Source organism: Manacus vitellinus, unplaced genomic scaffold (genome assembly GCF_001715985.3).
Source record: "Manacus vitellinus isolate BGI_N305 unplaced genomic scaffold, ASM171598v3 scaffold_16_pilon, whole genome shotgun sequence".
Lineage (NCBI taxonomy): Eukaryota > Metazoa > Chordata > Aves > Passeriformes > Pipridae > Manacus > Manacus vitellinus.
The window spans coordinates 8,956,953-8,984,236 of NW_021939189.1; the positions used below are offsets into that span (position 1 = coordinate 8,956,953).

The window sequence follows — 27,284 nt, forward strand, 5'->3', positions numbered from 1 at the left end:
TCTTTGTTTGCTTCAGCTCCATAGTGCTGGTGACATCTAAAGGAAGATACATTTCAAGAGGACCATGGACTAAAGTACTGGAGAAACTTGGAGCAGAAGAGGGGCTTAGATTAAAAGGTAACTTCTCTTTAAAAACTCGGTTCTAACCCCTTTTGATCTATTTCCCTCCCAGGGTTCCAGTAAAGGGACCTTTTCTCTGCTTCTAAACTTTGCCTTGCTCGTTTCTATCAGCATGTGCTCAAACATCCTGGGACCAGTAATTTATTTATTCTGTAAGGTTGTATCCACTGCAGCTTTGGATAACAGCACTCAGTTTAAAACTGTGGATGGAAAAAGGATTCTGGCAGTTGTTCTTAAAAGTAGGTAATTTAGGGGGTCTGCTTTTCCAGATTAATTTTAAATAAAAAGACATTTTAACAATAGGAATATTGGACCTTTTTCCACACTAAGTGCCTGAAACCAGGATTTTTTACTTGTCTGAACTTATTTTTATCTGATTTTCTCTTGAAACAATTCCAGCTTTATGGCACAAAGTGTACTGATTTCAGAGCATCATGTATTGCAGTAGAATACTGCTCTATATGCACGTTGTTCAAATCAGCTCTGTGAGCTTTTGGCATGCTTTCTTCTGGTGCTGTGTGTATGTTATACTCACTAATATAGGTCTTGTCTATCGTCCCGAAATTCTTTCCTGTGAGGGTGGTGAGGCCCTGGCACAGGTTGCCAGAGAGGTTGTGGATGCCCCATTCCTGGAAGTGTTCAAGGCCGGGTTGGATGGGACTCAGCCTAGTCTAGTGGAAGGTGTCCCTGCCCATGGCAGGAGAGTTGAACTAGATGATCTTTAAGGTCACTTCCAACCAAACAATTCTAGGATTCTATGATCATTCCCCTGCCTTCCCCAAGCAGGAAAGGAGTTTGAATATAACCACCATGCAAATAATAAGAGCTTCAACAGACAGCTGAAGCTGCCTGCTACAAAGGTTTTTCTTCTCACTTTCTCCTGTTATTTAACGCAAGCATACAAAATGTAAATAAAATTTTAATTAGGCTAAATTAGGAAAATATTTCTTTAGTACCTGGAGAATGCATGTTGCCAAAGTTTGTGTGCATGAGGGTACTCTTATGAACCTGCACCCATCCAGCCATGGGGGCATAGCTGTGCACACAGGTGCTTTTCTGGCTCAGCCTTGATGCACTCCTGATATATTTGCTCTGATTTGCAGAAAAAATGGCTTTTGTTGGCTTCAAAGGCAGCTTCCTCCCTGTCTGGGTGAAGCTGGTCACTAACGAGGACTCAGCTAAAATCTACCAAGCACTGCCAATCCCTGTGGTGAAGAAAATGAAGTTGTGAGGACACCCTGCTGTGCCTCCTGGCTGCCAGCACTGCCCCATGGGACGGACTACTGACCGCTCGCCGCAGGCGCCTCGCCAGCCTGCACACCAGGTGTAGCATTTTGTTGTTGTTGTTGCTGTTCAAAAAGAACTCTTACTGTAAGTAGCTAGAGTGGCCACATGTGACAGAAAAGCCTTCCTCTGTGACCAGCGTGTGTCCTGTGATCGCCAGCCCCACCCGGCTGGGCTCGCACACCGATGCTGCGTCGACCCTCGCGTTACTAAGCGAGGTTTGACCTGTTCTTACCAGGCGCTGGTTTTATCAGCGCCCCTGTGACTAACCTACGTGCTGCCTCTCCAAGGGAGAGATCTAGGTCTAAAGGCCATCGAGGATTGTTGCTTTTACCAGCCTCTGAGTTGTCCAAACGCTTTTTTTTTTCCACAGTGTAACCAGCTGCTCACATACACGTGGAATGTCAGTTCAAAGGCTGGTTGACAATCTGAGGCAGAAAGAGTATATATTTGAACGATTGCTTAGATGCTGGGAAATGTGACTGGACAGTAGGCATTTATCCTAAAGCTTCTGTGAGGTTTGATCAAGCTCTTTGGGTTGTGTTTTGTACATGCAACCCAAGGCACATAGTTGGGGAAGAGATGAGAAAAGGAGCAGACAAAACATGCCAGTGGAGACTGATGAAACCACATATTTCTGCTAGAAGGAGAGCAATGCCAATTAGCACATGTATTTTCTCAGCCTTTCCCATACAATCTTTCCCCTCTGTTTAATAGTGTTCAGGATCAGTCTGGAGGGTTTATGGTTGCCAGTTAAAGTCATCCCTTTCAGGGCTTCCAGTTTTTAACTAGGAATACTGAGACTTACCTTATTCGACATCAAATAATGTCCTCGCCTTTCCCAGGACATCAGAGGGAACAGGATCAGACTGCTCTGCTGTGTGTTGCTTTCTAATCCTGTCCTCAGGCTTAAGGATATTATTGTCTTGGTCCTCCTGGAAGAGTTACATGAGACCTGCATGAAAGGTGACAGAGGTCTCACCAGGCAGCTGAAGAATTAAAGTGGGAATCCCCATGCACTAGTTGGATGTCTCGTACCTCCTGTCCCCCTGCTTGAAACAATACCTGGGTAATGAAGGCAGATTAGTGTGAATCAGGACTCTACAGGGGCATCTCTTGAAGCTGGGAAAGTAAACACTACCTTGTAAAACACTGAAAGCACTTCAAGTGTTTAATAATATTTGTGTGTGTTGCTCAGAAATGCCATGAAGGCGTCTCTGGAGGCTGTGGCTGTTCTAAGAAATCTGAGGGCAGGGGGGAAGTGTAAAAGACAGGTTGATGAGCCTTTTAAAGTGCATAGAATGACAATTTTGCCAATAATATTTGGGTTTGTTTCCCCACTTTATCCCTACCTGTCCCCATTGCCACATAAATTATTATAGTTGCTGATGGCTACTTCATTTTGCTGTCTTAAGTAAAATTTATGTAATTAAATTGCTTTTTCCCCACAGTCCCCAAATGCTACCTTGCAGCGAGACTGAAAAGCAAGGATTTTGTGTGTCATTCCAAAGGCTGGGCAGGTGCTGTACTCTATAAGCCTGGTTTAGATCAGTCACTCTGAAAGTCAAAGCAACCATGAGTAAAATTTAGGTAATCCTGTAAGTTACATTCCTCTCAAACCTCTCCTGGGTTTTGAAACTGGAAATGTTCTTTTCAGTCTTATTATATAATTGTTTCGAATTCATGGAATGTCATGTGTATTGTATTTGGGAAAAAAAAAGAAAGAAGAAGGAAGAGCCAAGTGTTCCCTCCCTGCTTCCCAACAAGAGTCTGTTAACAAATGTTCTTCAGGCATTTGTGCTGTTTCCAGAACGAATGGCCAACACTTGTAAAAGGCAAGTAAGGTGGATTGGTTTTTTCCCCAAATTCTTATGATGGTTTGCGGACTTAACAAACTATTCCAAACATGAAAGAGTCAGTCTCACTGGTGGTTCAACCATGATCACACAAACATTGTTTATCTGATGTTCTCAGATGGCCAAAATGGAGCCATATCCATGAAGTCAAGGGAACAAACTGACAAGAAGTCCCTTGAGTCCATCAGTCTGGGTTATCTAAACCTTTTCACTGCCCTGAGCAAATTGCATTGATGCCATTGCACCAGTGTTGGTGGAATACACTTGCTTTCAAGAGATGGACCAAAGCAGGAGTATTTCTGAGCACTTAACAGATGGTGGGCAGGAAAACTGGGCTTGGAATATGCCTGGAGAGGGATCTGGCTTTGTACGACCCCCAGGGCAGGGGTTGCCCTCTGTGGTGCTTCACTGGCCACAACCATTTCCCCTCTCCGGCTCCCTGTAAGTGTATACATGGCCAGGAGGATCACACCAGGTGGGTCTATCCCCTGACAGGTTTGTTCAGCTTCTACGAGCAGCTGCCTTTATGCTGAAGTGTAGGTTCTGATTTTACTGTTTTGGGAATTCTCAGGGTGAAATCATAAGACTTGGCTCTAGGAAAAAAACTTTTTTTCTTTCCTAAAAATCTCCTCTTATTAAGAGAAGAAAACTTTTAAGTAGCTTGTTCTATCATGCAGAGCTTGTCACATGGGGCCTGTTTTGGAGCTCGGGTGGGTCTCACGCTGTGAATATGGAGTAGGGAATCACTGCAGTCTGTAATCCCGAGGGATAGCAGAGCATTGTGTACCGGGACAGCCATGCCAGTGAAATGCAAAGGGCTCCCGTTGACCTTCATGGGTGGAGTCAGTGTGTTGCTCTGAAGACAGAATGAAGCCTGATACCATCACCAGTCAGCAAGAGCTTTGTGCCATACGATTACTGTTTAATCTTTGACTGTTCTAGAAACTGCACGTGCACATTCTGACTAGTGAATTACCTGACTGCTTGTTCCTTGTTCATCCTGTACAGTCACTGCACAAGCTGCAGTGACCCTCTTTTAATGTTTTATTACTGCAGATGTTTCCGTGTTTGCCTATGCAGTTGCCATTGGTAGAGTGGGGGTTTTTGATTGCATTTTGTTTGTTTGTCTCTTTGTTTGTTTGGATGTTTGGGGGGTTTTTTTGCCTCTGTTTGAATGCTTGTTTTACCTGTCGCCGAAACAGCTGGTCCTTTTTCGGAGTTAGATGTTTGTACATTTTCTTATAGACTTTCCAATGAAAAAAGATATATTTTCTATTAATTTATTACAATGGCACTAAGACAACTAAATTGCAGACATATGAAGCATTTTTACTGGAGTTGAGCATTGTCCAGGTTGTTAAGGAGGTCAGCAATATGTCTTTTCTGATAATCTGCTTTGCACTTGGAAGCTCTCTGTGTCCGCAGACCGTGGTAATGCATTGACTGTCGGGTTTATGATGACAAGAGCTCTTGGGACATTGGTTCCAACAGATTGTGGCTTACAAATGAAATAACATGTAGTTGTTTGGAGTACACAATTGTTTATCAAAATAAATATTGAGTGCAAATTTCTTATTTTATTTTTGACTCCCTACTTATTTCAAAAGACAAAACCCAGGGGGCCAAACAACCCCCTGTGTGCATTTGCTGGCCGGTCTGCACAGACCTCAGCACATTTCACTGCCTGCCCCATCACACACTTGCAAGATCTGAGAGAGGAAGATGGGAAAGGAAGGAAATGGAACTAGGAAGGGGGATATTATAGTGGGCAGCCATTGGAAAGGCCTGTATTTGGGGCAGGTGGGGGACTGTTAGTAGATTAAAATAAAAATCTTGTTCCCTTGTTCCCAAAACTTATTTTTTCATTGAATAGGCTGAACATGGAGTGAATATATATATGGCAATAATATATAAAACGTGTACAAAGTTTTTGTAGTGGGCGGCTATCAAGGCTTATGAGAATTTCACTGTTACATCAAGTAAGACTTTGACTGTAAAATTTTCACCCTGAGATGGTGCCAGCTGGGCAGACTCTACTATAAACTTTTTGTAGGGTCCAAAACTGGAATGGGATTTTTTTTTTTATGGAGCAATCAGCATTTCTAACATCCAAACACATATATTTTTTAACCAAGTATCAAAATAGTAGCTAGTGCATTAGAGGAGATGACAGGTCAGGAAACTGGAAATGCACCCTGCCCACTTGTGTACAGTTCGAATTACTGATACATATATATTATATTATAATTATATTATATTAATTATACATCATTTATCGGTAATTGCCGGCGCAGCCGTTCCCTGTCCGCGGGCTCCCTCTCGTGGCCGCGCTGGGCGCAGCTCCCGCTCCCACCGTGCCCCGGGTGGTTCCGTTCCCGGCTCTCCCAGCGCTTCCCTATCCCACATGACAGTGATGTCCCAGCTGAGCGTCATGCTCCTTGTCAGTCTCTTCTGGGCAACAAGCGCCTAACTGAGCTCTCACAGCTTCTGCTGGCAGCTACAGGAGGAAGGGATGCTCCCTGCACTGCTTTACAGAGCTTTGATTCTTCCAAATCTGCTGGACCATAAGAAATGTTTTACCAAGTCCTCAAAGTGCATTTTATGCAACCTTTGCAGACCTTCTGACCAGCCAGTGCATCACCTCCACCAGAAGCTGAAGCCACTGTGATGTGTCCAGGCTTTTTGCACCCCAAAGAGCATCTCAGCAGCTGTTCCGTCACCCCACTTTCTTTCTGACCAAAGGATGGGGGAGGGATGTGTAGAAACCACCACTGCAGCTACACCCTTCCTTCCTCTTGCATGGCTTCTTCACCAAACACACCTCCAGAAGCTCCTCCCTGTGGTGATCCCTTGGCCATGGAGATGAACCCAACACTTACACTCACTGTATAAACTTAAAAACAAAACCCAAGAGAGACCTCCATCACTTTGCAAACAGAATGATTTGCAGTTTCTGAGTGTAAGTCTCAGATGGAGTATCTCAACAGTCAGGAGTGGTACCAGGACATGGAAAGGGGCCTTTGATAAGGGAGCAGTGACAGAACTCAACAGGACATTGCTCTAGAGGAAGCCACTTAAAAATAACTATTTCTCCTCCTTTGCCCAAGGGTGTAATGTGAGATCAAATGAAATTCCCAGATCCACCGTAACCTCATCTCCTCTCCTATTGTTAATGTTGGATGAGTAGTACAGGATAATGTTTCTTAAAGCACAGATACCTCACCTGAAACCCAAGGGTCTGTCAGTTGATAGCAATACCCCAGGAAATAATTGCAGTCGACTTGACTTTTATTTCTGCTTTCCCATAGTCCAGTTCCAGTATCCAACTGGTACCACTTCAGCATTTGGATGTCTGTTGAGCATGGTCTGCCCTGTTACAAATCTAAAGTTGATTTTCTCATCCCAGAAAGAGAAACTGTCCTGGCTTATCACTACTGCTGAAAATAACAGTGTGGCTGAAATATATTTCAGGCCTCACTGGGGTTATCTGAGAACTCACCAATATGGCTTAAATGGTGGTGCTATGTGGGAACAGGGGTTGGGAGGATCAGTGATAAGATGGAAAGTGGCCTTTCCCTTGTTAGGTTACACAGCTCATTAGCTCACAACAAACCACCTGGCAGCCACATCAAAGCAAAGAAAGTTGAGTTTTTCAAAATCTCCTGCTCAACTGCTGCCCTAAATGCCAAAGCACTTGCATGTCTGGGCTTCCATTAATCTCCCTGGCAACTCCATCCTGTTATAACTGCAATTATCTAAAGTCCACACAGTTATTAACATGTTTTACAGCACCTGAAAATCAACAGCTGACTATCAAATCACAGGGGTATGGCTGTGGTTACAACTGACAGGATGAATAATAAAATATCCATACAAAAGTATTGTGTAATTTAAGTTATGCACTTAACTGATATGAAATATCAGTTTAGATGAGGGAGATGAAAAATGACTAATTTTTATTTTTTTGCAAAAGAAGCTGAATGAAATAAAGTTGCACTGAGGACAAGTTAAAAAAACCAAAACCCAACCAAATATACAGGACAGCCTGTAGGCATGGATCTGGGAAATAATAAGCAATTATCACATAAATACACATATTAAACCTCTGTTTCTTCATTGACTCATCATGTGCTCAACCACACTATTTTTTTTCCAATACACCTTTGCAGTACAATTATTCCTGTATAATTCAGTCTTCCTCATTACAAAGAAAACTTTACATAAGTTACAGCAAAATCCAGGTCACCTCATGGTGCTGTTCAATCCTTGCACCTTGCAAGCAAATTCCTGGGCCTTGCTCTTTCCAGCACACACAGAGCCTTGTTGACATGTAACTCTGCTGTCAGTGAAGGCACTCAAATGGCTTTAAATATTAATGATTTAAGGAGTGCTCAATGCTCTGGTCAGTGCTCCCCACAGAATTAGTGAGCATGGCACCAATGCAGAAGCCCAGCCTTTGTTCAGACATAGCTAATAATTACCTTTAAAAGCAGCAGATGCTATAGGCAGTAAAGATGGACCCAGTTTTTTTGGAAGTACCACTAAATTACCTAAGAGAAAAAAAAAGGTTTGGTTCTAAACCTCATGAATTCGATCATTTTAGTCCCTATTCTGTAAAAAACGAGGGTCTCTTCTGTCCAACGGCAACAGAGCAGAGACACAGCAATAGTGGGCTAATAAAGAAAAAAGTTTCTGTTTCTGAGAAGTGTCAAGAATCAACACATTCTTTCCCCATTTCATGCCATGTCCAGGCCAAGGATGTTACCAACAGGATTATTGTCACAGCCCCAGCAGTCACTGAGCCACCTGAATGTTCAGAACTCTGATACAGGTCACCTCTGTGCTGCTCTTTCAGAGCTCCTTTAACTGTCCTGTTTCTTCCTCTCACAATACCAATGTCTATGTAATAATAATAAAAAATTATATATATATATATATACTATATATATAGCCCAATTTTTTTTTTAAGATCAATTATTACTGTTAATTTAAATGGTGGTTAACAGATCTGGTTTTCATATTACAGATACAATGATATAATGTCACTGATAACCCAGGCAACACCAGTATCAGCAGTGAAAATATAATACATGGGAAAGAAACAAAGCATTTACCATTTACCAGCTGTCCTTGGCTAAAGGCTGGCACACTGTGTCATGCTTGATTGCAATGTTACATCAGCTTTTTAAATGCTAATCAAAACCTGCACTGCAGAGAACTCCAACCCCCTACATCACCTGACTTCTCTACTGGAGGAGAAAACATACCATCAACCAAAAATCCAAGTGGAGTGTTTTTCCTTCTTGAATCCAAGCAGCTCTAGCCTTCCTTGCAATTTGATATTTTACCTAAATTCAGTGGGTTTTGTCCTGTTAAAATGGCACAGTATGAAAGATAGAAAGTACTGATATGCAAAAATAGTTAATTTTATCTCAGAGAAAGATCAAATGGAAATGTATCAATGGACCTATTAGGATGTCAATAATCTTAGTAATGAGAAACACAAGAGTACCAATGAAATAGGCATTTTAAAAATGGGGCCTCCCAGTATTCAGGCACGGGTTCTTTAAATTTCTATAAATGTCCAGTGCAATTAAAAAAAAACAAACCTTCTGGGAAAGGCAAATGGTGCTACTCCTTGAATAGAAAAGGAAATGAGCCACAGATAAAGACTGGAAATAATTTCCAAGCCTTAGCATAAACCCCTTGAGAACAGCAGCCAAGTATCAGACAAAAGTAGGTTGTTCTGTATCTTAGCAAACTGGTGTATTAATTTATGATTTCCTTTTCAGGAGAAAATAGAAAGAGTTTAGGAACAGTAACAGGAACATTGAGTCTCCTAGAAGTCAAGGCTGACCTGACTGTTCAGAGAAATGCTTTGACCACTCTTAAGATCAGAAATCCTGTCCCAATTGTCATAACAGGCTTAAAGATAGAATTTTAGAAATTGGGAGATCACCTAATAATAAATACAGTAACAAAGCTAAAGGCAAACTCTGAGAAGCTGAAAAAGAAATGGGAATCACAAACTTCCCTGCTGGCAAGTGATGTGTATAAAGAGACGGGATGTGCAGGAGATAGAGGGAAGGCTGGCAACAGGCAGGGCATTAGAGGGAACATTGCTGCACCATCACAGATAAATCTTAGCAGTGTTGTAACAACAGCACTTGCAATTCCTGTCCTTCTTAAATGATTATGGACACTCCTTGCATCTCTTAATTAGTAGGATTTAGTAGTTGGTGGACTTGATCATCTTAAAGATCTTTTCCAACCTAAATGATTCTAGAATTTGTTATAAATTCAGTTGCCAGCATTCATTCACTCACTGCACCCTGAACTTGCCTTGGGTCTTCTGAGCCCTGGTCCTGGCAATTTAAACATCAAATTCCCTACCTGCTGATGAAGTTCAGCCTTCAAGAACAGTGGATGCACCTGTAATCTTGTAGGTCAGGATGTAAAGTGATTTTTACAGATAATGCTAATATATACTGTGTGCCTTATCTTAAACAACAAAAAAGCCACAACAAAACACCACAAACCTGCCCCCAACCAAAAAAAAAAAAAAAAGCCAGAATATTTTTTCCAGTATTTTATTACATAAAAAGTTGATTGTCCATTGGAAATTTTTCACAAAGTGCAACCACATCTTGTGCAGTATCACTGACAAACTATTGGGTTTTTTTCTGAGAAGGACAGCTGTGTTAAAAATATAACAGTAACTTAGAAAAGTAGGTTATGGCACTAAACATACAAACCAATAAGCTGGGGGGGAGAAAGCCAGCAGACAGTTGTCATGAAAACAGGTGATTTTCCATGTACCTCTGTACAGAACTGAAATAAAAAGGAAATAGTAAGAGCTATAATTACCACCCTACCTGTTGAAATTAGTTCTAAAGGAGGTATCTGAATGCCCTGTATGCAGAACCAAAAAAATATGTTATTGAAAGCCTGATAAGACTCCAATGAAGAATTAATCTTCTGAGGTACTTATAGAATGTTGGTGACCTTAAGTAACTTTTTGAAGACATTTATTTTTATATATACATATATTTATGTGCATGATAGCGCTTGGGCTTCTTAAATCATCACTAAATAAAATTTGCTTATGTAACACTGTACCAGGACAAGTACAAGGGTCTCAAAGACTTTGCCAGTTTCAAAAGGCAATCTAAGTTGTTTTGGAGTAATGAACTGTGATACCAGAGAAAGACTGGCTGGTAAAGCAGTTCCTGCTCCACACTGCCATACTATACTTAATAGTGTATTTCAGTTATGTGTTGAGTGTAAAGCATGAAAAAAGGGAGAAGAAAAATGGAAGACAAAAAAACCTACTTGAAGGCAGCATTTTGTATTTTATATCTAAAAGCAACTGCCAAGTCATCATACCTATTAAAAACCTAAAAAAAAAACCCCAAACAAACAAAAACCCAAACAAACCTAAACACTTTGAAATTTTAATAAGCTATGGGGCACAAGACGTACCTGCATTTGGCATAGGCAACTTAATGACTCAGAAACAATCAAACAAAAAAACTTGGTCAAGTGCCTGGTTCAATTTTGACAAAGCTTCTTTTAACTACAAAGGGGAAAACCCCAACCTACTGTAAATGTAGATTTATGAATGACTAAAGTATCTATTCTCAAAAGCTAGGCTATAGCTATAGTGCAGTAATTGTTTCTCAAACATTCTCAAACCCAATTTGTCAAAAAAAAAAAAAAATCATGTTTATGTTTCGTAACATGAGAACTACAAAAACTGCATTTTCAGTGTTTTTGATCAAAATCTGAATTGTCATCTCTATACTACAGATTTAAGTTATAAAAAGAAAAAAAATCATTAATATTTCAATTTTAAAGTTTCATCTCACCTCTGTTCCTCTCTTGAGATGAGAAGCAATACTGTTTAAAAACGGTGGTGCAAACCCAGAATATGTGACTAAATCATAAATTAGTTATGAACAAGAAATGGACTGCGCATCTCTCCTACCCAAACGTCTACTGAGACTTCTCAACTCCGCTACACATCCGGATTAATAGCAGAATATAAAAATTAATACAGTTAATCCTGAAGAAACACATGATTTTAATTTTTCCATTCAAACAGGCACAGACCTATTTAATGAAGTGCAGCTGGAAAGGTTTCTTTAATCCTAAATTCACACAAATATAATTAAAATTAAATAAAATGGGTCACCCGGAACCTTCATCAGCATCATTTAGTCCTTACATACAGAAACCAAAAATGAGTTAGTCTGCCCCTGGAATACCTAACCAAATGCAGAATTATTTAAAAGGTTTACTACTCTGTGAAACAGCAAGTTTAGTGACATCTTTTATTTTAGAACAAACACAGTTTCGTACTTTTGATACTGAAGTATTCCACAAGGTCAACCATTATGGTTCAAGTAGGACCTTTTATCCAAAACACTTGGATTTTAGCACCTTAAATAAAGAGTTAAAGTAACTTCTTACTAGCATCGAATGAAGACAGTTAATACTGTGCTCATCCTCTGGAAAATTATGTGGACCATACTACTAGGTGCATTTAGTCCCTAACAGAGAGTAAGGCAGAAGGCAAACAATTCTAAGCAATGTTTTTGACTGAATACGTTCTGAATAACAACATAACCTTCCCAATTATATAAAGTATTTGCTCCCATACATCAAACTTCATAGTATTCAAATCAAGTGGTCATTTACAATCAATCACATCAGTCAGGAATTTGTACCAAAAAAAAAAGCAAATCCAACCCCAAATCTGGTTATTAATCATCAGTAAGTGATATGTCTAACTAAAATTTTAACTCTGTATTGTGACTAGAGCTTTTTCAAATATTTAAACAAACCGTTAAATCAATAAACCCAATTAACTTCCGAGTTAAAGCTATTTCTTTTCACTCGCCATCTGGGTAACAGGGCACACATAACATTTGCTTCCACAGGCACAGTTCTGAATGCCCCAAATTTGGCTTTTCCTTTCACCCCAATACTGCTCATGCAGGTGCTGTAATTCCATTAACTTCTGAAGGGCACAGAATCTCCTTTCTGCATGGATTTGGAGTGCATTAGCCTAGTACCTGCCTAGCTTCTACCATGCTCCTTAGCACTTCCAAGGATTTCTTGGGACAGAACAGATTAAGTTTATTTTAAATAAACAAGCAGTCTAACCAGACATGTCCTAAACCCTGTAATTTCAGGCATCTTTGGCCACTGTAACACTGTTCTTTGCAACTTTGGGAGTTTTGCACCAGCTGAGTCTGTCAAACTGGCTTCCCAGAGAATCCTTTCGCACTGCACTTGGCTGTCTGACAGCAGCTGCGAATCAATGACCCACCTGCACATCCAAGGTGGATATCTACAGATGAACATCAGCGTATTCTGAGACCATAATTCTTCTTTTTCACTTAAATTAAGTTTGATGTTAGACACACAGATTCGTATGTTAATTTTAAACAGCAACAAAAGCATAAAAAATTACAAACTAAAGTAGTCAATTGCCGGTATGAAGTGTCATCTTTCCCGAAACGAAACAAATGGCCAACAGCAAGGAGTAAACTGGTGAATTTCAACACAAAAATTTAAACCTCAGTAGTCTCTGCTTCCTCCCCTCCACCCCCCAAAACCCAGGACTCATAAGGAGATTCCCTCCAAGGAGCAGCAGAGCAGGGTTCAGTCTGGGTAACGCGTCCGTCATAGCTCCTCTCTCTGTTGGGTCGCTCGGTTGTCCTCTTTAATGCTACTGGATTTCTTCTCAGCATCTTTTTTCTTCTTTGCTTTTTCAGGTTTCGTTTTGTTTTTCCCTTTCTCATTTTCATCTGCTCCTTTGCCAGGATAAACTTGACCTTCCAGAGTGACATCCGCACACCTTTCTTGATTTATCAGGAAGTCTTTGATCTCCCAGGCATAGCCACCATCACGGAGCATAAAGATGGCCCGATTGGAGCCAACAATAAACCTAAAGGAAAGACCCATATCTTTTTCAGTTAACTCTGTGCTTTTCAAATACTACAGCATTTGCTTAATTCAGAGCACCTCCACAACTGAGGCACACATTTAAGAGAAAGATGCTGGTCTTGTTGTTGCCTGGGGATAGGGACAAGAGAACAATCGTCTAGGATGTTTAAGAATGAATTGTATTAGTTTATAAGTTTATAGTTTATTTCTTTATATCAAGAAAACTTAAGAACTAATTTGGGACTATGTAAAATCTACTAATGAGCACTGAATTTGCTTTATACACTTTCTGCAACCCTTCTCAGCCTCAATACAAGAGCGCAACATTCTCCTGTTTCAAAATGATCCCCTCTGTCTGAGAGAAAGGAAAAAAAAAAGTCACATTTTTTAGCCAGGGGAACAAAAGGCCTTTTGTGGTGACAAGTCTTCCAAGTGTGATGTTTTCCACTATGCACATAAAGGCAAACTACAGCAGCTAAAATTGATAAATAGCTGAAAAGTAATGAGAAAAAAAGAATCCAGGCTATATATACACACACCATGTGTAAGCACTGAAAAGATTTGTGCACCACACTAGTGGTTTTGTAGCCTGACTTGAAACAAATTGGAATATAAAGTGATACAGAAACAAATAAATAGTAAGGGATTATGGAGGTGGGGAATGACACAGGATGACAAAAGGTTTTCAGGAAGAAAGAAACAAGAGTTCTGCAAAGGCAGGAACTTTATCCTTGTGTATCACAGTTTACCTTTGCACGTCGTAGTTGGCGTTGAAGAGGCCGCCCTGCCACAAGCTGGTGATTTCTTCTGTCTCCTTTTCTGTGGGATTTCCCGACACCGTGACAAACATCATCAAAGTCTTCCCCTTTTTTGTCAGCTTCAGGATGCTTTCAGGCTTGCCTGGATCAATTTTTGAGAAATCTATTGGTGCTGGAGGCCTCTTGTGTTCAGGGAGATCTCCCTCTTCGATGTCATCATCTTTCTGTTTTGAAAAGGACAAGGAGGCTTTAAATTAAGTTGTTCCAACAGGATGTTCTTTTTTTTTTGAAATTTCTTTGCTTAGAAAATAACTTTTTTTTGACAAAATATTTTTTAGTTTAATGATGGAGATTTTGGAACCAAAAGAAACAATGACTTTTTTTTCAGGAACTTCACCAGGAGTGCTCTTTCCATTTATAACCCTCCCCTCAAAATGATACACATTTTTGTATTGACAGGTAGAATTTCATTTTACCATGTACTGAGAAATATTTCAGCCTCAAGGCTAATTCAATACAATTCCACCTAGGAAATTCATAAAATAACACTTTTTTTTTCTTCACAGTTTCACAAAAATGTATTAAGTATATGAGATGAAATAAGAAAGTCACAATAAAAAACCCTTGTATACACATAAACAAAAAATCATTCATCTGCATTTTGCTTTCAGAGGTCAAAACTCACCTCTGGGAATCATGCAATTGCTTGAGAATTTAATTTTCCTTTCTTTGTTTCTTTAAATAAATAAAACCACATGAATTCAGATTTTCAATGTTCATGCCACAGGAAGATTTTATTAAAGGTTTCATGACTTTTCTAATGCACAGATGCAGCTCACAGTCTGACAACATAATCACCAAGAATAAATCACTCTTACAAAAAAGAAAAGAAACCCCTCTTGATGACTTTGCTGAGGCTGACAGGCATTTAAATATTTAGAAAGGCACAATTCAAACTGCTGTCCCTTGAAACAGCTCACAACAGAGGAGTGAATATAGTGACAACCTACATTAAGCCAGAACTTGATTTCTTAGACAGTGTTTGTATCATAGAATTAAAAAGCAAAAAATAGAACAGAAAAACCCATAAGTCTTACACTGGCATCCACCCAAGCACTAGTAAATAAGCAGGAATTAAGGCAGATATTTTAGGTGTTGTCATGACTTCAAATACACATGACTATTAGGAACATGAACTGCAGCAATATCTAAAGATATCCCCTTCAGAGGCCTCAAAGGTCAGGAGCCAAGCTTGATTTTTAGGACTTAGTATGCATTACCCTCACATCTCTGCACAGGCATGTACACAAACCCAACATCATCCTCCTACAACACCATAGCCTTTAAAGGTTAAAGTTTTATACAAGTGACTTATGTTCTTTCCCCACCTCATTTCCATGGAGTTTGTTGTCTTCCTGACAAGCGTGTCTAAAGTTTAGGTACCACCGAACAAAAGTTGTAGAAGCCTTAGATTTTATCCTTTCTTTCCTTACTAAATATCTGTTTCAATTTTGCAAGTCTGAAATGCCTTCAAGTAGTTCACATGCCTTTGAAATTTTCATATTAAGTGAACTGGGAGGAAAGGAGAGCCCCAGGAAAGTCCCACTGCTCTCAGTAAGTGGGAACATTACTTATCTTGGAGGAAGCTGGAAAATGCTGAGATTGGTGAAGTACACTAAAAATACAAAATCTTACATGACTGAATGAAAAACGTTCTTCAGAATTAAAAGCAAACTGATCCTTAATTTAGTCTGGTTTGGCTAGTGCAAAGCCAGCTTATTTCACAGTTTTGAAAGAGAAAGGCAGAAAGAAACGTTTCCAAATACTCCTTATGCAATACAGAAACTGACTTCGGATTTAGTGACAACACAACCTACTAACACACACCACCTATTTTTCCCTGAACTATTCAACTAAATGCTTCTAAAGCTGTATTATTACCATTTGATTGGAACTATTATGAGAAGCTGTCAAAAGCTCCCTTAAATGACAATTCTTTTCTTGATCTTGTACCAACTATCATGCTGTTTAGTGTTTATAAAGCTATTTACAAAGTAAAAACCTGGAAGCGTAAGCTTTTCCTTTGAAAAGTCTAGCAGACTCATTCACTTTAACAGTAGCATGAGGTTCCAGAGGGAAAGCATTACAGACACAGTAATAATTACATATGCCTTCCCTTGCTCCTCCCCTCAGCTCTCCATTCTCACACATTTCTCATAAATGCCCTGGATTTTTATATTTAAAAACATTAGCAACATGTCACTAAATTCCTCCACCTATCCAATGACCTTAGCTCAGAGTCAAGCCTGAGAAACCCTGAGCTTATAACAACAATGAACTATTTAAAGCACGTGACCTTTCAGTAACAGAGAGACCTCTGGACCAGATTCTCAGTTCTGTTTCCAGCTCCCCAGGACTCAAGGCTTCTGGAGAGTCCCCTTCCATGAGGGGAATCCCTCAGTGCCTTCCTTCAAGCTCTAGTTGTGCAACTAAGCTGCTGAAGTGCCTCTGCCTCTTCTCCCTGTTCCCTATACTCGTTTTCCACTAGATCACTCTCCTGGATCACCAGGCAGTCATGCACATGGTGCAAGGGGCAGCACGAGAGCCGGCACAGAGAGGTGGCTGCTCCTGCTGGGAAGGCTGCTGGAGACACAGCCTCAGCCTCACCAGGCTCATGGCCAAACCCAGGCATGTTATAGCCACCATCCTCCAGTGGTTTTAAATGAATTGCCTGAGAAATAAAAAATATAAGAAGTCATCTCACTCTACTGAATTGATTCTGTACAGTTCCATGCCCTGTGCCCCTCACTCCCAAGCATAATTCCTGCTCTTATCCAAATTCACAATGGCCCCTTTGTTTCTCATCCTACTCCATCAAGTGCACTCATGCCCTTTTTTCTCCTCTGTCCTCCAGCCACCACCCCCTCAAGTCTTTCATGGTCCCTGTGCATCCTGACTCCCACCAGGCAAAATGCCATGCAGCTGACCATCCCAGAGACCAAACAGCCCTTAATTGTTGAGCCCTGCCTCAGTAATAACTCTGTTCTTTTGGGGCTCTGCTCTCTGTGTCTCTCCTCAGAGGCAACACCAGCCTGAGCAGCAACTCCACAGCCACTCTGCCACATCTGCACACAACGTGGCCACAAGCATTTGTGCTGCACATGGTGGCCTGGATCAGAGACCTGCTCCAGCTGAAGAGGAAAAACCCTCAACAGCCTCCTGACCTGTGTGCCACAGGGCACAAACAAAACTACAATCAGTCTCACACCAGCATTAACCTGAGCCTCCCTTTCATCCAGGCATCTGGCTCAAACTCAGAGATGCTCATCTTGTAAGACTGTTTCCTACAATGCCAAATTTGGTTGAAGTTGGGCAATATTATCATTTAAGCCCTGATTTTTTAGCAGCTAGGACTACTGGGTCCTTGGCTGATCCCAGTAACAGAAAGGCAAACTTTGAGGTTTTTTTCTGATTTTATTTCAAATTTTAACTCAATTTTCTAAGAACCTCCCTTCCTAAAGGCAGATGCACAGTAACAGTCCATGAGATGAACAAGTCCCCAGCCTTCAAACCAGGACCAAGGCAAGCATCCTTACTTCTCACGGAAGTTACTTCAACTGCATTTCACATTCAAAACCTACTTCTCCACCTTGACTTACAGCTGTAACTGGTGTTATTGGAAACAGAAGTTTTCACTCCATTATTTCCTTCAGTTTTTGTGCAACATATTCCATGAAAAAACCTCATGGGAAAGAGAAAATGACAGTGATGAGTGCTCTGGCATTTAACAGAAGATGATGGAAGACAAAATAGTGAAAGGAACTGAACAGTAGCATGACAACCACATGGAGAAGAGAGTGATGGGAAACCAAGGAAAGTTAAGGCAGCGGGATGATGGGGGTGAAGGAGGACGAAGAGAGCTGGAATGAGAAGCCTTTACTGCGAGGAGCGATAAGAAAACCAACAAAACCAATACCACTACATATCCATTCACGTAAACGTGAAATGAATATTCCTCCTGGTATGACCCCCTCGGTCGCAAAATGAATAATCCTCAATACTCTAAAAACCCCTGATTTTTAAGATGCCCAGGCTGCTGGCGTGCACCGATGGCCGGGAAGCGGGACAGGGCGGCAGGGCAGGCTGAGGGCAGCTCCGCCAGCAGACGCGTCTGTGGCCCTCGCCCGGACTTTGCAACCCCCCCACAAGGACCCAGAGGCTCGGAAGGAACAAACCGCCACCTGCCACCCTGCACCGGGCTCGGGGATCCCGCCCTCCCGGTCACCACCAGGCCCGGGGCCGCAACCCCTTCGGCGCTCGGCAGCGAGCCCGCTCAGCGCGGGGCCCGCCCCGCTCCTCGCAGGCCACGCGGGCTCCCCGCTGGTACCGCCCGCCGGTCCCGGCCCCTCCCGCACCTCCCACTGCTCCAACGCAGTCCGGGCATGTCCCGCGTCGTTGTGTCCCGAATGTCCTTCTTCTTGGGGTCCGGCCCCGCCCGCCGCTTCCCTCGGGCCCCGCGCGGCCGCCGCGCTCGACACACAGCGCCAGGGCCAGCCAGCGCCCATGCCCGCGGCCGCCGCATCTTCTGGCCGCTGTCGAAGGCGGCCCGGCCGCCTTCTGGCGGGGGCAGCGCTGGCGGGCCGGGAGGAGGAGCGGGGAAGGCGGTGGACGCGGGGGCGGGCACGGCCGGACGGGGCAGGGCGCTCGGGACGAGGAGCGCAGCGCTGCCCGCAGTGCGAGGGCGGCCCTCCTTCGGTGCTGACGGGGACAGCGGACCCCCCCCGCTGCCCCGGGTGCCGCTGTCCTGCGGCAACAAAGCGCCGCTCGCCGGCGGTGCCGCCCCCCGGGCGCGCCACTGCAGGGAGCGAACGCTGGCGTGTCTGGGTTTAAAATGAGTAACACTAAATGATGGCCCAGCTCTGGATTAGAGCTGTTGCGATTGTTTCTGTGCCTTCTTTTTTTTTTTTTTTTTTAGAGCAGGACGAAAAGTATCGTCTTGGCTAATCGATGTGATAGGAACCGAGCCCATCGCATGAGTCCTCTGATTTTGACTCGTGTCTCATCTATACTAGGTTTAGAAAATTATTAAATTTAAAGCTGTTTTACAACTTAAGAACATCTGACCACCACCACAAAAAAATGGGTTTTTCTTTGTACAGACTATTTTTCCATTATCTCAACCAAATTATACGGATGGATGTCCACATAGCCTTGTTTCAATCTTCAATCTACTTTTTTTTTCCCCACATGGGAGCTGTTTTAATTACAAATAGCACCATCTTCTCTTCAGGCTTTCACCTTGGACTCCGAGAAGTTTAAACTTGGGAATTCAAGAAACCATCCCTGTTACTGCTACTGGTACAGTTACTGACTACAATTAATATACTCAGGCTGATTTAGTGAACAGACTGCTCTTCCATTCCATCATCCAAGGTGGATCAGGTTCAGAGCAGAGGAACTAATTCTACTGAGCGAACAGTTCAACCTCAATTCTGTTACTGTATATAGTCCTGTAATCATAGAACGGTTTGGGCTGGAAGGGGCTTTGGAGATCATTTAGTTTCAACCCCAGATCATATAGTTTCAACCCTACAATGAACCAGGAGCCCACTGCCCTTATGGGCACAATATGCAAATACAAAATAAAAGCAGTCAGTAGGCAGGGGTGTGAGTTTGAGGAGGCTTTTCAAAGCCTGGACTAACTGTTGAAGTGATCAGATACTGAAGGGCCACACGGCTTGTGAATGCCAGGGAGACACGGCCCATGAAGCAGCACCTTGCCAAAAGCACACATAGCATGAGAAACAGCACAGGAGGATGTGGAATCCAAGATTTCAGCACCCCCATAAACAACCAGCCTGGTCTGCAGCCTCCACGCGTTTTATAACATTTCAGACACACTGCCAGTGCCCGAGGAACAGGAAGCAGTTAGCCCAGAGCTATTGGTGGAGCTTGTTAAATGTACAGTCCATGAAACAGGGCTTAGACAAGGACCTCTCACAGAGCTGTCCAATACCTAAGGAACTAATGAGCACATTTGCTCAGTGATTTCTCATTAAATATAATGAATATCAGGTATACTATATCAGATTGCCTTGATTAATGAGGTTTTACTAAAATATGTTTCTGCTAACTTTTGTTATTACTGGATCATGTGTACATTCACTGGAAAAAAATAAAGACTAAAGATTCAATCTTGGAATGCTGGACTTACCACATAAAATACTTTCAGTGCACTTCTACTAGGAAATACTTTCTCCAATTCTGTTTTTCTTATTAGAACAAACCAACCCAACTTACTTTCTTTAATATCTGAAACTACATTCAGATATGGACCTCAAAAGTAATCTACTTTGCTTTGGTAGGCGAACAAGTTGTTAGGAATATCCAGCACTGCACCGAATGACACTATACATTTCCTTGTTGTGCACATAAAAGCTTTAGTTTGAAAGGGAAATATTTTCCGTGCTTGACTCTGACCTTGCAACTCTCTCTGTTCAGCCAAAATTCTGTGTCCAGGAAGACAGAACCCACAAAGTCTGCCCGTTGTGGGTTCAGCTGCAGGACAAACACCTGTTCAGCCTCTGTTCTCTGCTGTTCCTCTTTCCCATGCAGGAAACAAAAGCCATGGAACATGTTATCACTGACAAGAGAAAATTAAATTGCATTTTCTTTTTATTGAAGCACATTGTGTTTTGATCAGAGCATCTACAGAATCATACAAATATGCTTTTTATAGCTTAAGCGTTTTCATATCCCTTAACAGTTTTTATGGTCCTAGCAGCTAACACTATTATGATTGCAATACAGAACATATCCAATAATAGATGGCTACTTTCATTGTAGATTGCAAAAGTAATGCATATAATGCTTTATCTTGTAGCTTAAAGTCCCATCTAGTCAAGCCAGGGAAGGTCTCAAGCTGTGACTCATTTTTGCTTCTGCAACACGCACATTTTATTAGTAGTATCTTCAATTATAAAGTTACACCTTACCAGAAAGGCAAATCTACCTCCCCCTCTTGATGTAAACTGTTTTCATTATTGAATAGGGTTGGGTCAAGCTGTAATATGAGAGGATTCAGGATGTTCTAAGTTTCTGTTAATGAAGGATTCTCTTTCTCTTTTTCCTTTTTGGAACTGTATTTGTGCAAATTTCCCGTACCATTTTTTCTTATGAGCTGGGAGAAGAATGTGCATATATTTTTAGCTGCCAAAAGCTCTCTCAAGTCTTTGCTGGTGGTACGATTTTCCATTTTAAAGTGTATTCCTATTTGTCACATTTTACTTTTCTTTGCAAATACAGTACAGTAGGGTCTTAAAAGCTTGTTCCTTGACATTCCTTGGAATGAAACCTTAGAAAGAAAAAAAACTTGACTTCATCAAGGAAAGGGCAGTGCCTTCTTGGAAGGACATATATAGACAATTAAGACATTAAACCTACAAGATGAGAAGATCAGACCTAAGCATGCCGAAGGGAGAATGAACATGCAAGGGCTGCCTGCTATGAGCACATGCTGTGTCTGGAAGAATTAATTCATTTTAAGAACTCTACTGATACAAAAGGATGTTTAATAGTGCCCAGATGAATTAGGTGTTGTGCAAGGCAGCCTTTTAGTGATTATTTTGGAAAACTAAAATGATTGAGGTCTGGTGTGCAGCTGTGCTCTTCACAGCCTGACCAACACTACAACTGCTTTTGCACCTACAAAGAGAAGGACCATGACAATACTGTGCTAAACAATACTTGCTGAGTAACAGACCCCAGAAAACTTCAAGCAAGTTCTGAGATGACCCAGCACTCAGCATATTCTTCCCTGCTTAAAAGCACTGTCATACATTTTACAGAGTGTCAGGATATTATGAGTTATTTTCAGTAAAACATTCAAAATCAGTGTTTTCGTAGGTCAAATTACCTCGAGTGCCCTAAACATTCCCCTGCAGAGAGAATCTAATGCCCAAGCTCTCATACACAGACAGTGCATGTGTTAATGCAGCCCTCTGAATTTACTCACAGGCAGAGTAAAACTTGAAGAAGCAGATCTGAACATGTTATCTTTAAAACCAACAAGAATATGGCTAAATCTAAAGAAAAAAAGGAAAATTTAATACTGTTACTAGCAGCATACCAAGCAGAATATGCTGTCATCTAGAGCATGAACCTTTGAATGATTCAGAATAATTTCAGCCCTCAATTTAACTTCATGCATAAAACAAGCACACACACTTGCCATCTATTAAGAGAATGTGAATTTTTGTTCTAGAGCTACTCAGACCTTGAATTCCTGGGTCCAATTTGAAAAATTAAGTCTTTAATTCAAAATTTTCCCAAATTAGGTGTTAATGGTTATGACTTGAAATTCAGATTCTGAATTCAGTTTTTACCATAAAATAAGTCTTTACCCTGAATTGGTGTTATCCTGTGCATGCACATTTTATAAATTAAAATATATTGACTGGATGGAGATGTTCAACAAATGACATGACAGCTTCGTATCAATACCTATCTGATGAGGTTTGGGGAGTGAGCATGACCCCTGACTGTCTAGTCATCTGCAATAAAGCTATACACTGTGATCCTTAAATTCAAAAACACCACAGAATGTTCCTGTTAGTACTCATCTTACTGCAAGAATTGCTACAGATCTGTGCTGGTTAAAACTATGTACCAGTTACACAATTTAAAGTTACCCAATTAAGAAAAGAATTACATTAAATCAATGTCAAAGAAGCTTTGCACAGTTCCCACAGGAATTCCATTTATAGTCTAATTTTCGCAATCTAAATGAAATTAATTTTGTAGTCCCAATTTAATTTTAGGTTTACAGGTCAGTTTTGGCACCTACATCTAATGTAAGTAATACATTACATGAACTTCTGATGAATTAGAGGTGCTAGGCTTAAACTGTTAATGATCAACAGCTCTCCTCACTGAACAATCAGGCACAATGAGAGCAGTGTAGGATCAGAGACTTCTGTAAAAACATCTATTAAATTTCTCTCATGATATATAGTCAAGAAGGACAGGAAGGGGAGAAACCAAACCCTTCTGTAGTGTCTTACAGCTGGAGGACAGAACATACCACCAAAAGTGCAATTCAGGAAGGGTGGGCCCTTACACATTTTGTTCAAAATACTGCATTCTCTTTTGATCTCAAAAAACCCAGACCTAAGAGTCTGAAGGGAGAGCCTTGGATTCTTGTCTATACTGGACCACTGGAATGAGCAGCTTTTACCACTCTTCCATTAAGTGCTTCTGAGTTTCAAAGCAATTGACCTACAAACCTGCACCTGGCCCTTCTCACCTGCTCCGGGGAGGGAGAATGGACACAAGGAGCTCCTTCACACATAATGCTCTCCCAGGCACCAGCCTCACAACAGGAGGATATCCAGATGTGCAGATGGTAGATAAGAACATGAAGCAGAAAGCCATTACTGGCTGTATCCACATAAAATACGGCACAGGCACAAGAGGAGTTTTGTAGTTGCATTTTCCTTTTCATAAAAATGTGTCTCTTTTCCATGTCAATGTATTAAATATCCATGGTAACAGCAGGGGACAAGCAATCGATTATATACGGCAAGTGGTGAAAACAACAGAGCAATAAATGGTGAAGAAAAGGACAACAAAACAAAAACCTCTTTCGCTGTATTATCTTTCAGCTGAGAAGCAGGAGCCAACCAGTATTCTGACACAACTGGGATATTTACATTACTGGTGTCTATGTAATGAACTTGTTCTTACCTTTGATGCTGTGTTTTTGACTATGTTGTATTAAAAAAAACAAACACAAAGTGCCACATCACAACACCAAGGTTAAACCTGTATGCAAAAGCCCACCCATTTTTCTAAAAGCCATTTATTTATAGACAACAGAAGAAGAAACAAAACTTGTGGCTGTTTGCACTTTGCTGTTCCAAGTGCCCAGTTAAATGTTCCTCCAGATCTCCAGCTGTCTTTTTTTGCTACACACAGACCAAATTCTTGGGTTGCATCCCCAGTGTATCAACCATGGCTACCTCTGTAGACTTGAGACAGACCCAAACCTCACAGTTTTAGTCTCTCATGAAGTACTGGCTCTAAGTACTGACCACAAAACACTTACTTAGCACCAAAACATTTAAGACAAAATAGATCCTACGAACAATAATCCAGTTAACACACTCGCCTTTCCTTCTGTATGACTTACCTTTCCATTGCTGCAGGAAGGAAGGCCCAGCTTCTTCCAGCCTCTTCTGCAAAGTCTGACTCTGTGTTAAATTATTTCTTCCATCTGTCTCTGCCAACTATCCTCCTTTGATTTTTAGCGCAGCCAGACAAACCAGCTGCATCCCTCAGAACTGGAGCTATCATTCCTGTAATTACCACCTCATGGGTTTAGTCACATATAGCTGACACAGGGGAACCACTGAATTGCCTTTTATTCCTTCATCAGCTAGCTCCCTATTAAGTTAGATCAATACATCCATAGAGGAAAGTAATATAAAGTAGCATAACCCACTGTATAGTAACTTCCTCTCACCAACCTGGCCACATACAGTGTTCATAAAATTATTACAACCTGGTATTCTTCAGCTATTACTCAACAGTGGCTACACTGGAAAAAATCAATTCTTCCTTCACAAAAAAATATTTTACTAAGCAATAAAAGGGTCAAGTCATGTCAGATGATTCAGGAAAGAAGACTTCAGCCTCCAGTTTCTGTTGTACTAAGCACAATGCAAAATAAAGATCAATGTGACAAAAGAAGAGCTCATACAAGTAAGCCAATCTTCTGTACACTACTAAGCCACATTAAAAAGCCTTTTAATCCCTTGTATCTGAAAATGCCTGCTGGTTTGAACCCCAGAGAGTTATTTCATTTAGACTCTGTCACTGAAATCTTTTTAAAGCCAAGCATGGCCACCTGATTTTCATGTCTTCCAGGTCTTTCTACCAATTCAGTGAGCTGCCCAAGTCCTGTGGCTCACCTCTGCACCCAGCAGCCATGAAATAAATGGGTATGCACACATTCTCCTTGAAAGAGATATGCAGAACACTTATGAAGGAAATACCCACCCCAAACATGACTGAGTAAAAGTTTCCTCCTAAATCACACAGATACATGTACTGGCACTTTAAAGCATGTAACTAGCTGATCCTCAATGCTGCTCAGATTACCAGCCCAAGAGAATCTGCCTCCAAGACTGTCTTTTGGAATAAGACTTTGTGTTCATGGTAAACCCAGACTATGAGTGATTTTGTACCCAGCCAGGCTGCAGTCTGTAGGAAGGATCTAACAGGCAGCTGCTCCAGGAAACGCCACTTCCATGGTAAAAATGACCAAATAAGGTGGTATTTCTACATTATTTTTTTCAAACAGCAAAGGTCAGGTTACTCATGTAGAAGAGCTGAACACCCAGATCTACTATGGGAGGAGAATGGCATTTGGCAAGAGTGCCTTGGAGGCTGTCCACATGCAACACAGGACAATAATTACCTGTTTTCCCCCTTCCTAATACTGAGGCTGATAAGCACTGGATCAGTCTTGTGGATGGATTAAAGGAGCTCTAAGAATATTTGCTTCATATTATAGCAGTTACTAAGAGCTCTGGTGGCCCTGTCAGCTGATAGGAATGGCCATGGCTAAGGCCCAGCTGTGTTCCTGTGGAAGAAGGCTGGTGGAGGAGCCAAGCAGGACCTGTCCTAACCAAGGATCTCTCCGCTTTGTCCTTGGGGAATGGCACAAATCACACATATCATCATGGCAGGCAGCAGCATCTAAAAATGGAAAAGATTATTAGGTCATGTAACACCTCTTCTAGCCAGGGGTGAGACCTACGTTCTCTAAAATGAAGTCTTTCAAACCCTAATTAAATGTAGTCAATCCTCATTAAAGATAAACTAGGTTAATATTTATGAGAAGCATTCCTTGTGCTGTATACTATCTCACCTCACTTAAGGACATATCTGGAATCTTTTTGAAATAGTTTAGCTGGATTCTTCAGCCCATTGATTTTTATTTTTCAGAGTATTCTGAAATCATTCCTATTTATACTTTTGAAAACAAGTTACTGGCAGTAAGCCAAAATTGTTTAGGCCCAAATCATGACCTTCCTTTCAACTGCTATAATCTGACTCAAGTAAACAAAATTTCCCTCACACTGTTTTTGTGAGGAGGGATGGGTGGAGAACTGCCCTATTTTCGACACACCCATAGACCAGTATCTGCCCCTTTCCTCAAGCCTGGCTCTATGGCAAGGCCTTCCCTCACCCCCCAAATGTGTATATCCTGTTAACCCTCCACTTTGACATCTGTGTTCATCCTGCTCACGGCCCACTCTACGAGTAGGCAGCCAAGGGTTCCCCTAGTTAATGACTGAAAATATACACAAATAAAATTACCTGAAGCTCTTTAAATGTATAAATGCATGGAATCCATTAGGTTGGCTGGGTTTGTGCCACAACATCGCTGGATCTGGCCTGCAACTGCAAGCAGGGAGTTTGGTCCAATTTCCACTTATTTCAAGGTCACTTATACCCTTGCAGTAGTATGACTGTAGCAGGATGTTAACTGTGAATCGGGGCAAATGTATTTCGGGATTTCTGTAGGCTGCTAAATGCATTCTAAATGCCTAGAATTAGAAGCCTGACTTAAAAAGGGAATTCTGATTGAAAGGAGAAAAATAATATTATTATTTAGCTGCAGCTTAAGCTGCAGCTAAACATGTAGCAAACATAAGATGTGACTTCAGTGTGGACTTTAATTTGGTGTTGATTTGATGGGGTTCAAGATTATGTTGATGGAGATACTTACTGCATAACAGGACAGAATCTGATGCGTGGGACATAAATGTTCTCATCATCATCATTTACCAAACTATACATTCCCTTTGGAAGCATCCCAGGCAGCATTAAACCCATCTTCTTGTAACTTGTTCCAGCCCAATTAGTAATTTTAATTTTATTACTGTTTAATGGCATTTACATGAATGCCTCAGATTTACTGTGTGTTAACATCTTTGACAAGAACCATCTAATAAAGTTCTTGATGTGCTGCAGAATGGAAACAGGCCAGAGAAAGTCTTTCTGTACACAGCAGTGTCAGTAGGTTTACATTTTCTCTGCTGAAGTCTAACAAACAGTAACCAGTGTTCGAAAACGATGACAGAGACACGAGAGGAACGAACCAAATTCATCTTCATTGGTTTAAAAACTGGGTCAAGGCCAGTGCTGAGGGCACTATTTCTGTGTAAATAAAGATGCAGCAACACCCCATCCCGTGTGTACAGCACTCACGACAGCCAGCTGGGCACCTGGGGCAGCCGGAGCC

General features: G+C 41.4%; 3 protein-coding genes across 3 annotated transcripts in view; 2 read left to right on the top strand and 1 right to left on the bottom strand.

Moving 5' to 3' along the window:
* The window catches only part of CEMIP (cell migration inducing hyaluronidase 1), a 54,767-nt gene extending 49,940 nt beyond the window's left edge, over positions 1-4,827 (top strand). The window contains exons 27-28 of the mRNA XM_008925397.3: positions 17-117; positions 1,224-4,827. Coding sequence (XP_008923645.3) covers positions 17-117; positions 1,224-1,351 — 229 coding nt within the window. The 3' untranslated portion in view covers positions 1,352-4,827. The remainder of the gene's footprint in view (positions 1-16; positions 118-1,223) is intronic.
* Positions 4,828-12,832: 8,005 nt separating this feature from the next.
* MESD (mesoderm development LRP chaperone) lies at positions 12,833-18,537 on the bottom strand. Its single transcript, XM_018069485.3, is given in 5 exon segments — positions 12,833-13,215; positions 13,964-14,196; positions 18,388-18,431; positions 18,434-18,480; positions 18,482-18,537. Coding segments are annotated over 5 exon segments (645 nt in total). The 3' UTR covers positions 12,833-12,950.
* The window catches only part of TLNRD1 (talin rod domain containing 1), a 12,410-nt gene continuing 3,661 nt past the window's right edge, over positions 18,536-27,284 (top strand). Inside the window, exon 1 of the mRNA XM_008925399.4 lies at positions 18,536-18,846. Within this exon, the coding sequence (XP_008923647.4) occupies positions 18,536-18,846 (311 nt within the window). The remainder of the gene's footprint in view (positions 18,847-27,284) is intronic.